The 11,132-nt window shown below is 32.8% G+C and overlaps 1 protein-coding gene across 1 annotated transcript in view; it reads right to left on the reverse strand.

Annotated features, from left to right (window-relative positions):
• LOC18591835 (alpha-glucan water dikinase 2) overlaps nucleotides 1,886–11,132 on the reverse strand; it is a 12,243-nt gene continuing 2,996 nt past the window's right edge. Inside the window, exons 9-31 of the mRNA XM_018126084.1 lie at nucleotides 10,972–11,106; nucleotides 9,970–10,058; nucleotides 9,648–9,782; nucleotides 9,203–9,365; nucleotides 9,037–9,126; nucleotides 8,563–8,748; nucleotides 7,878–7,940; nucleotides 7,697–7,759; nucleotides 7,368–7,427; nucleotides 7,124–7,276; nucleotides 6,937–7,020; nucleotides 6,571–6,747; nucleotides 6,352–6,458; nucleotides 5,930–6,143; nucleotides 5,670–5,773; nucleotides 5,456–5,585; nucleotides 5,239–5,364; nucleotides 4,211–4,321; nucleotides 3,913–4,011; nucleotides 2,994–3,167; nucleotides 2,822–2,914; nucleotides 2,536–2,651; nucleotides 1,886–2,220 (exon numbers count right to left, since the gene is read on the reverse strand). Of these exons, the coding sequence (XP_017981573.1) occupies nucleotides 2,016–2,220; nucleotides 2,536–2,651; nucleotides 2,822–2,914; nucleotides 2,994–3,167; nucleotides 3,913–4,011; nucleotides 4,211–4,321; nucleotides 5,239–5,364; nucleotides 5,456–5,585; nucleotides 5,670–5,773; nucleotides 5,930–6,143; nucleotides 6,352–6,458; nucleotides 6,571–6,747; nucleotides 6,937–7,020; nucleotides 7,124–7,276; nucleotides 7,368–7,427; nucleotides 7,697–7,759; nucleotides 7,878–7,940; nucleotides 8,563–8,748; nucleotides 9,037–9,126; nucleotides 9,203–9,365; nucleotides 9,648–9,782; nucleotides 9,970–10,058; nucleotides 10,972–11,106 (2,877 nt within the window). The 3' untranslated portion in view covers nucleotides 1,886–2,015. The remainder of the gene's footprint in view (nucleotides 2,221–2,535; nucleotides 2,652–2,821; nucleotides 2,915–2,993; nucleotides 3,168–3,912; nucleotides 4,012–4,210; nucleotides 4,322–5,238; nucleotides 5,365–5,455; nucleotides 5,586–5,669; nucleotides 5,774–5,929; nucleotides 6,144–6,351; nucleotides 6,459–6,570; nucleotides 6,748–6,936; nucleotides 7,021–7,123; nucleotides 7,277–7,367; nucleotides 7,428–7,696; nucleotides 7,760–7,877; nucleotides 7,941–8,562; nucleotides 8,749–9,036; nucleotides 9,127–9,202; nucleotides 9,366–9,647; nucleotides 9,783–9,969; nucleotides 10,059–10,971; nucleotides 11,107–11,132) is intronic.

Here is an 11,132-nt window from a genome sequence, read left to right on the forward strand (position 1 = left end):
TTAACGGAATTAATAAAAATAAAAAAAATAAATATTATGTAAAAATAAAATAAAATAAAAATAATTATTATGTAATTTGATATGATGAATGAAATAAATCAAGAATGGTTATTATGATTTATTACATTATTTGGTAGGTAAAAATAATTTTAAAATAAAAAATAAATAGAGTATAAAAGATAAAAATATATTTTATTATATATATAATTATTTATTTTTATTTTATATTACTTTTTAAATATTAATAATTTATAANTGTAATTGTGAGTGTTTCGTTTTAATTAATTTAAGGTGATTTCATTTTTTTAAAGATAAAGGTGACTTCATTTAACTAATACTTTTTTTATTTTTTATTATATTCAATCAAATTTTTATATTTTTATTTTAAATCGAATAAATTTTTATAATTAATGATTGAATATATGTTGTTAGTAAAAATGTTATTTATTATTTTATATCATGTGACGTGTTATGCTGACAAGACATAATGGATGATGATAGGACATTTTGATGTCATATTTAAAGATTTAAATTTAAATTTATATTTATGAGACATCTTTTATGAATAAAATCATATAATTCGTTTCAGATTGGATTTTAATTTTTATAATAATATTAATAATTGAATAATTTAAGTATTAATATTTTATTTATAATTTAATTATTAACAATCTTAAAATAATTAAATATTTTTATTTAATAAATTTAAATGTTATTATGATTAAAATATTAATAAATTAATTAATTTTTAAATTTAAAATATTAATTTTTATAATATATAATATATAAATTTTCAAATTTATAAAAAATATTTTAATTTTTATTATTTTTTAAGACTATTCCTTAATCAAAAAAGTTATTCTTTAGTTTTAACATTTTTTAGGAATAGTCATTATAAAGGAATCGTTATTCCTTAGAGTAGGTGGTAATCAAACAAAGGAACGTTTATTCCTTTGGAATAGAGCCATTCCCCCAACCCTAAAACCTTCGCCCAAGCCATTTTTAGAACGAAATTGGGGATGAGATGCAACCGTTACATTTTTAATTCCTACTAAAGGAGGTTGGAAAAACAAATTGGGTCACAATCTTCAATTCAATTGTTTTGATTGTTTATATTAAGTTAACAATTTAATATTAATTCATAAAAAGAAGAACGTGTAAATTTAATTTTACATCTTATCACAAAAAATTTATTCTATAAATTAAATTGAAAACACTTTTTATATTTTATTACGTATTTCACTTATCTAAATAAATAGTCTTTTTAAAATTTAAATCTAATTTATTTTTTAAAAATATTTTAAAATTAAATTGAATTGTGATTAAAAAAATGATAAAAGCTTGATCTAACTTGACTTTATGAATTTGAATATATGTTTAATTATAACAGGCAATGTTACTTTTTCTTGAATTAAACAAGCCATGGCATAGAATCGAATCATAATATGCTTGAAAGCTACAATGCCACAAAGGACGTTATGATGGCCACGTCAGCTTCGAGATTTAGCTTTCAATTTGAAGCACGTTCTTGAGTGAGGTATGTCAAATCAAAAAGCCTCTTTGTGCAAACACTTCATTTCTTTCCTTCTTTATTTCTTTATTTCTTCCTTTACCGTCATTTCACCATTGGAGCTACTAGTAACACATAATTGATACATAAGTTTTAAGTACTTATTAAACAAGTATAGAAAAGAATTTCAACCAGTGATGTTATGGTTACTACCAAATAATTAAGTTTGTTACTATTATTTTTGCTGTTATATATGGTTGTGTTGTACCTATAAGGAAAGTCTTTTGCACTATACCTGCAAGAACAAGAGAAATCTTCTGTGCCATCATCAAGATTTTTCTTGCATTCATAGTTCCACCATTGCTGATAAGATGCTGAACAAATCAAGGAGTAGGTCATGATCCTGGTTTGATTAGAAATTTCATGACTTTACATCAGCTTGTAGAGTTCAACTGCAATAGATGATGCTGTAACAAAGCTGAAAGATTACAGGAGGTCAAGAATATTAGACCTGTGGTCTTGTCTGAACAACATAAACAATTCCATCTTTTATTACTCCTTCAATGTCCTGGGGACGACCATAAAGGGTTTCTATAATTTTCCCTGCCTCTGCAACTTTTGAGAAGAGTGAGATCTGGAAAGATTTGTCAACAATCATTGGATCGATGGAGTAATCCAAAACCATGCTTTCCTCTTTGTCCATAAGTACACTGACATATTTAAGAAATGCAAATTACAAAGGCATTTTTCAAAGAAAAAGTGCGAAGCAAGGTATGCATGCCAAAATAAAACCTAGGTCAAGGAACATTTGATGAGATCCTCATCACTAAATATACCATCATGATCACCCATTTCGATGACAAGATGGATTGGTGGCTAGAATTATTTTGTTTGGAGAATACTATGAAAACAAGACATAAGAGGTGACAGTCCAATATTTGATCATGCCAGCCTATAAATAAATAACTACTTATAATCCTTTTGTTGTTTGCAAAACATTGTCCAAAATTCACTTTAGAACAAACCTGTCATAAAGCCCGGCACCTGCATATCCCTCAAGATCTTCACCATTTGAGTCAGAGCGAAAAATGATAGACGGCTTAGAGTATAGTCCTATTTGCTTGCTTGGATAACCAGTAACCTGAAGGTTATTGTGGAAAAAAAAAAAAATTTTCTTAGCCTCCTAAAATTTTGGTAAGCAAGAACTTAGAAAACAAAAGCCAATTGAATATTGATCTGGTACGTTTATCCAGAATTACATGGGGCATGTATCGGCAGATAGGAGATGCAAAAGAAAAAAAAAGGCCTTACGATAGGACATTTTAGGTTGTTCTTTTTTGCAATGAAGCTCATAGCGCGTCCTGGATATGCACCCACCAATGTCTCTCCCAAACCTTTCACAATCTGTTTTTAACCCAAGAACATAGATGAAAAATGCTCCTGAGATCACTAAGTACACATAGAACCAAAAGGGTAGGCTTACCTCTGCATATATTTCTGAGGTGTCGCCTGATAATGGGTTTTTTGTGTGAATGACAAAAGCATAATCACCACAAATGACTTCTTGAACCAATACAGCCATGCGGAGGTCTTCGTGATTAAGCTTAGCTTTCTTACAACTAAAATATGCTCTTTCATTCCACTTTGAAGCCCAAACCTGCATATATAGTAGAAGAAAAGTGACTCTTCAGAAGGGCACCAAGTTGTTTCAATAAATAATAACATGGCTTTTATATTGCCATAAACTTTCATTTCTACTGACTATCAACATCCGTAACAAAGGAATTCAAATAATATTATTAATTATGTTCTGGTTAGAATCCAACATGAGTGAAATGTGGATAAATTTGAAGGATTAACACGTAAGGAAAAAACCTTGACCTAACCCCTTAAACTTCTTGATTAAGCTGATGTCAAGAACTTTGTTCTGGTTCTTTATCTGACCTTCCAATTTTAAAAGTAGTATCAGAAACTAAAAGTTCTGTCTGGATAAGTAACAATGCGAAAAGGGGTGGCACCATGTTGGCTCCATAGATAGTAGGGTGTTTCTTGAATCCTGGTTTAGGAGAGGCAAAATTTAGCCTTTTGGTTGAATGCGTCATGTGAAGGTCCAGCTAGTGTCTAACTTCTATATATATCTTAAAACCCTCACTAGTGGACACCATTCATCTCAACTTGGCTGATAAAAAATGAGTAGATATCCTGTTTCAGATTGTGAAGTTGAACCAAAAAACCCTTGAAACTGTCAAGAGTAGAGTGTGACCAACCTGAACCTTACAAGAGTTGTTAAAATTTATTGTTTAATAGGAAATTATGATGCCAGTAACAAAAGAGAAAAGGAAAAGGAAAAAGGATCAGTAGAAAGCATATGAAAATGCATTATATGCCAAAGAAAATTCGACCTTCCTTATTGCTTCCCAAGCACAGTTCCACCTGCCCTCACCTTCATCACCAGGCCAGGGCATTCTAGCACTTCTCATTTTGCTCCTAAGTTCAGTGGTCTACCACAAAGTTCAAAAATACAAAATTCTCAGTTTGAAAGATTAGTAAGTATGACATATTAACTATCCTGATATATATATGCATAAGCAATAAAAATTTTTGTAGGAAGTGTCTTCATATTCAGTATTGCTATAACATAGGACCTGTTTGACAGCAACAATGCCATAGTGCAGTTAAATACCAATGAATTAAAATTACCAAAGACAAAGGAGCACTCATTTGTAGAATAGCTCCTTTTATTTCTTGAAGTTTGGAAACATCACCACCATGCACTAATTTGCGAAAAAATGTAATCTTGTTTGCTATATCCTGAAAAAATAAAGCATTAAAATTTAGAGAAAGAAACGCAAATTGCTGATATCCAGCTTGCATACTCATCTGAAACACAAATATCGAACTTCAGAATATAATTACACGAAAAAAAATCCATAAGATAATTTGAGAACTACAATTCCATTCCTAAGTATTTAGACTTTTTGAGTTGGTCTTAAAATCCATGGGTAGCATAAGATACCAGTCAGTTATGCACCATGCCTGGTGAAATTGTTACTGTTCTGCTTATCTCTACCTGCTCACTTTGTGAACCAAGATGTGTAGAGTCTGGAAGAAATAGAAAGAATGGAATATCCAAGTACTATTCAGGAAGGTGGAGGTAGAAGACCTATAATTATAGAAAAGACTGCAAGGGTTTCTGATTGCCTTTTTATTAATTCTGAGCATTATAAGCTTCTGAGGCCTCCAACTTGAGTATTGAGCCCCTAACTAAGGAATTACATTTGACATGAAGAATGTGAATATTCAAAGATGTAAGTCTTAGACTCAGTAGAAAGCCAATTAAACTGAAAAACGTTCATGAAGGTTGACTGCCAAGGTTCTAAATATGGCTCACTCCAATGATCCCTAATGCGCCAGTGCTTAGTTTTCTAGATATGGATATATATCTTAGATTCTGACCTTGCTGGTAGAACTTCCTTTGAGATCTTTTCATAACTTTACAGGTCAAAGTAAAAGTAAACTTATGCCTGTATAGATAATTAATCCCCTTTTTAGTTTGAACCTGCAATGAACTTATGTTCTCATATAACATTATCCTTTCAGTCTTACATGCACATTTCAAAGAAATTGAAAAAGAAAAGAGAATGGAACACCTAAAGAAACAAAAGACAATGGCATATAGAAAATTAAAATTTAACTGATATAAGCCATGCTCAATAGAAAGTAGTTACCTTATTAATGTCTTTGGATAAAACAGTTTCAAAAGCTCCAAATGGCATTGCAACTGACATTGGAATCCTGATCCATGATGGCACCCTTCCTCTTAAAAATTTTATATTACAAGATTTGGCTCCAACCTGAATCAAAGAAGATTGTTGGTTTCACTCAGATATATCCTGCAAACTAATCATTCATTCTATCAAGAGTAATAAAGTGGAATGAGCGAACCATTTCAGTGGTGAATTCCTCAAGTGAAAGAGCATATCTACCACAGAAGGTCTTTCTTTGAAGGGTGACTCGTCGAGGAATGGAGGAAGAAACAAGGGAACTTAGAGACAAGTTAGAACCACTGATGTCACTGCAAGTGGAGGAAAAACAGTTCATTACAGTATTGGTGAGAAGGTGTAAAAGATTACTGATCAAGCAGTTATTATTAGTGTGCCTGATTATCAAATTTGAGGACTTCAGTTGTATAGATACAGCTCGTCCCTCCTTCAACTTGAGATTCCTGAAATTGTTTTGATCGAAGCATGTGGCAAAGCATATCTGCACCATGCTGCTGTAAGTTAATTATATATGTTGCTTTTCTCAAGCTAAGCAATTAGAGTAGCTTTGAGCTAGCAGATAAGGTGAAAATATTCACTTTTTGGTGACAGAGTGGCTTAAATAAAAGTTGTGATAAGTGATCCAAAAGACACATGCCTTACTATTTCTTGCTCTGATTGACACATGAGACAGGACATCTGGCATATCAGATGTCAACACTGCAACAACCCCATCTGGAATCTCCTCCTCTCCAGTTACTCTAGTAGCAATAATAACAGTTGGCTTTCGGTAAACTTTTCTCTGAACAGTAATCAGCTCATTCACTGAAGTTACAAAACCACACACTTCAACGGGGCTGATAACCTGCCAACTGTTAAACACAAACTTCAGCAAATTTGAGAGCAAACACCATGCCAGTAAAAAGGGTCCACAAAGTAGAAAACCATCTCCACTATGCAAAAAACTTATAAATCTGAAAGGAAACCTATAATATCAGTTCAAATATAAACATATTACAGCCAGGTTTGAGTAAACTAAATGGCTATTCAGCACACAACTAGGTTTCATTGAGAACTTACCTTCCTAAATTTGCAACTTTTCTAAGAATGGGGTCAAAACGATTAATGATCATAGAAAGAACAGCTGCTGATCCTGCTCTTACTAATTCTTCCGCAAAAGTATTTATCTGATAGCAGAATAAAAGAATTTTAGATGCAAAATACCTTTCCAGATGGTGTAAAACTGAGAACTAAACATCACTTTCAGCATCAGATATATGTCGAAGTTGAATCACATACCACTGTTTTCCCAATGCCAAGCAGTTTACCAAGATATTCAGCACTAGGCTGGATCTTATTCTGGAAATCGAGGGCCCTGTCAGCAAGTACTAATTGCAGTCGATCAAGAATAGCCTTTGTCTGTAATGCCCACTGAACATCACTGGTTTTGTATGATTCAGAGACACGATACCAATCCTGTGAAAGTTGAAAAGAAAACAACAATTGGCGAGTACAAAAATAAGTATCAAGTATTATTTCACCACTACTTAATAGATAATAAAAGTTTAATACCATATATAGTCAAGTAAATGACAAAGCTGTTAGCCACAAATGCATCAAAATGAAAAGGTTATTGTTTAAACAATGCTCACAAAAGTAATATACCTTTGTACAGTAAATGAGATCTTCATTGTTGACCGTGGACAGGCACAAATTTTCAAGCACCAAGGAAATGAAGAATATGATTTCCTGATTCACAAGTAATACAAACAAGTATAAATGGGTTGTCTTCATGCTCTAAATTTGCTGGTTTGCAAATATATTCAGACAACGCAATTAAATAAACATTTACTGGTGGGTATTTAAAGTTAAAATTTTTAAGTCCCCTTTCCATGGTTGTTCTAACAGATGAAGCCAAAGCAAGATCAAGGAATAACAGCTCTTTTGCTAATCTATGAGGTGTCAGCAGAAGAGGGCGAATCTCAATGCGGGATTCCAGCAACTTCTGCAATGCAAAAAAATATATTCAATCGCACAAAATGTACCTAGAATTTGAATAAAATAAGCTTCATTCCACTCCAAGTACAAATTCAAACCTCCATCAAAGGGCCAATGTTTTCATCACCTATATGAGTTTTGACAAAGTTCAGGCAGTCCTGGAATTTGACAACAATGAAAAAAGTCATTCCCCATTACATTTTTTAGGGTGAAAAATAAGAAAATTTTTCAAGAAAGAACAGTAAATCAGAAAAAGTATAATCCAGATTGGAAGAAACAATTCTCGGATACGAAACCAAAATACTGATCCATAAGTTGAAATGTCATGGATAGTATGCTTATTATGAATGCCAATATAAAGACTCTTATGACACATAAGAGAAAGATAATATGCATAAACTCACTGAAAAAAGGAAGAGACACTTACCTGCAACTTTGGTGATAAACCACCAAAGGCATTAACTCTATCTGCTCTTGTAAAATCCTGATTCTGAAGACCATTAAGAAGATGGATATTTGAGTTAGTAACAACTCAAAATTGAGGGTTAAGGAAATGGAAAATATGCACAACTCCAAAGAATTCCTTGTCTGGTGTTGCTGTAACTAACCTTGAAGGGGGAAGCCAAACAACTTTCAATAGCAGATTCAAGTTCTGCACCAGAATGCACAGCCTGTGGCATGTTGTCACAAACAATAAGAAGTAATAACTTTTGAATAATAAATCTAGTTTATGACATATCTAAAAAAAAATTTAAGAAAATCTAGCTTATGACATATAGCTAAATGAACGTCAAAATTATGACTAGGACTTAAAAGGAAAGTTTTAATAGCATGATTATAGCTATTATTGACTTAAAAGACACCAAATTAATAATGGTCTGTCTTGAAAATATCTTAGGTCATACACACAATGAATGAAGGATAATTTCAAAAAAAATTTGGAACATGGCAATTTATTTGATCTGCTCCTTGAAAATACTTACGAACACTGTAATTTATATCAGATAGAGGGATTTCTTGCTAATTTCTATTTGCAAATTTTAGTCACTAGCATTTGGTAACTCAGATTCCTTGTTAAGAAGCTGACTTCTTCTTGATTGGTAGTTTTCATCAAATTTATTTGCAGGATTCAACTTCACGTTCCAACCTGTTAAGTCAAACTTGATGAATTTTTATCAAAATTAAGAGCGTGATCATGTAACTTCCTTAATGTTTACTTCAGTAAATGTGAGCAGAAAAGACAGGTTAAACTTCCATGAAAAATATAGTTCTTGGTCCATACAGTATTGATACCTTCAATGTCTTCAAGTACATTGTAAGGTCGTGGATGAGACCTTCTTTAGCTTCCATCCTGAAATGAGGCTCTGACACAATTGGACGGTCATAACTTGCAAGTTTTTCCTTTGTGAGACCATGGGCATTTAATGTTTTCCAATAAACATCAAGCTTCAAACCACATCTCAAATAATTTAATAGTGCCTGTTGCAAAAGAAGACAACATTCCACTAACGGCATGTATATCTATGTGAACAAGCTTATCCAATCAAATATAATTCCCTGACTTAGCTTTTCAGTCAGTCTAGCTCACAGCTAAAATGTCCTTATCTTGTATTTAGAGATAAATAGAACAGATTGCAGAACATGCCTAATTCATTTAAGGCATAATGTCTATGACTAATTTATATGAACCTTCAAAAGATCCTCAATTTCTTCAGTTTATTTACCTCATCTGTCCTAGTAGCAATTCCTTGATAATTAATTACATACCTCACAAATAAACACATCATCCAGGCTACTGTTATTGTGCAACTTTTGGTGCCATTCTTCCATCATGCCACTTTTGCAATCATTATTTCTCTAATGAACAAGATGGAGAATTAGTTTTGCAAAAATGATGCACAACCCATTTCTGTAAGACATTAATTTGACATACCTGAATCATTAGTATTTCATCACGAATTCTCTGCCCAACATCACCCTGACCTCCACGACCAACAAATGCCATTACTAGCCTCACAATCTCTTGGTCATTTGGCTGGTCCAAAAATGTTCTTTGCAGTAAATTGGTAAACCTGTCTTGAGCTTCACTAATTTCACTGAAATTTTTTTTGAAGATATTGACTTAATAGGCTAATATTACTTATATGTGCTATAATCTTCAAATCAACTTTTCACATCTCAATTTGTATGACAGTAGATTTATTCAACCTGAACCAACTATATTATGAAAATAATCCTGAAATACTTCTTAACAGTTGTATTAAGAATAGGGAAAAATACCATTATTTCATGGGAGGAAGGGAGCATGGGAACTTGTGTGGAGTCAAGATCTATCAAGAATGTTCTTCATTAAAGCAAGTAAGACATGCAAATTTTACCGAGGTTTCACGTTATAGTTCTTGTTCCATGTAAGACGCCTGCACATCATGAACCTCATCCAGACTAATATACCAATAAGTGCTAATTCTCCTTCAACTTTGCAGCGTTCTGTCAACTCTGTTGCAATATTGAACCTGACAGTTGAGTATGTAAGTTATTAGTGACAAAACAAGGTAAAGAGATATATTAGCAAGATCCTACCATCTCAACTGCTGTATGATGCTGAGAAATGGTCCTGATGTTTCCAAATTGACATCACTCTTAAAGTATGGATATGCTTAGATTCATTTATAACGTGATTGGCTCATCTTTTAAAGTTACCTGTGCATCAAGGACCTCTCAGCCTCCTTTTCTCTTGCAGATATTTCATCAAGCAACCATTTGACAATTCCTTTCCTGTACCCATCAGCCTGCAAAAAAGGTTCTCCACATTTCCATGAAAAATACCAACAATTTACCTAACAACTTAACAAAAAGAGACTGAAAATAATAGTGATGTGGAAATTGGTTAAAAGATATGCTAAATGACTAGCATGAGATAATTAACTTAGACAAGGGGCAATTAGTTCTCCATATTCTTCAGTGTGAATGTGTGACTATTTTATCAGATCATCAAGAAGACATTCACAAAAATGAGCATTTCTGAACTTCTCCTTTTCCTCAATAAAATAGTTAGATCCATAACTATTACTTCATTACTTCCAGCAAACCAGCCAAAGATTCTGTTCAAATGCAGTCCGCCTTCGATAATGGTTTTCCTAGAGTCAATAGCTCAAATTCAAGTTTCCATTTTCTTATGAAATATTTATATAAACGATAATATCACATGGTTTAAGCCATTCATCCTCAACTTTAATGGCCCAGAATTGAGAAACCATAATAGCTCTGGTGTTGTGGATATTCAATCCTTCCATCAAATGCTAAGGACTAATGTGTTTTTAAAGGCTATTTTTGGTTATGAAACAGGGGAAGTGACAATATACACTATTCAGTAATAAGACTAACAATGTAGTGGAAGATCCACTTGTCAAATTTTCTCATATCATTAGACTGGTTTCAATTTCATGACAAAAACCAAACTCTGAAATTGAGCGAACAAATTTAAGCGATGGGGAAAATAAACGATAGTACACTGTGCTAACGATGCTAGTGCTTCGAAGGAGACCACAAAACTTTTATATGCGAAAAACCTTCTCAGAATGCATAGGCTGTTTGTATTTCCATACATCTATTGCAAAAAGCAAGGTACCTTGTATAATGATATATTCTAAAGTATAGTGCCAAAAATGTAACCATTCAATACAAGGAAATTAAGAGTAATACCTTCCCATTTGGCAGCTGCATAGGTTGTAAAGCTACAAAGAAGTTAGCCCCATTATTTTTAATCCAAGACCCGCCAGACCAGATCACAAATTGAATACCAACAACCTTCCTTTGCTGCAAATTAATATCTACTAACTTTTTTCCCGGTGGGGGGGGGGGGG

Source organism: Theobroma cacao, chromosome 8, assembly GCF_000208745.1.
Source record: "Theobroma cacao cultivar B97-61/B2 chromosome 8, Criollo_cocoa_genome_V2, whole genome shotgun sequence".
NCBI classification, from domain to species: domain Eukaryota; kingdom Viridiplantae; phylum Streptophyta; class Magnoliopsida; order Malvales; family Malvaceae; genus Theobroma; species Theobroma cacao.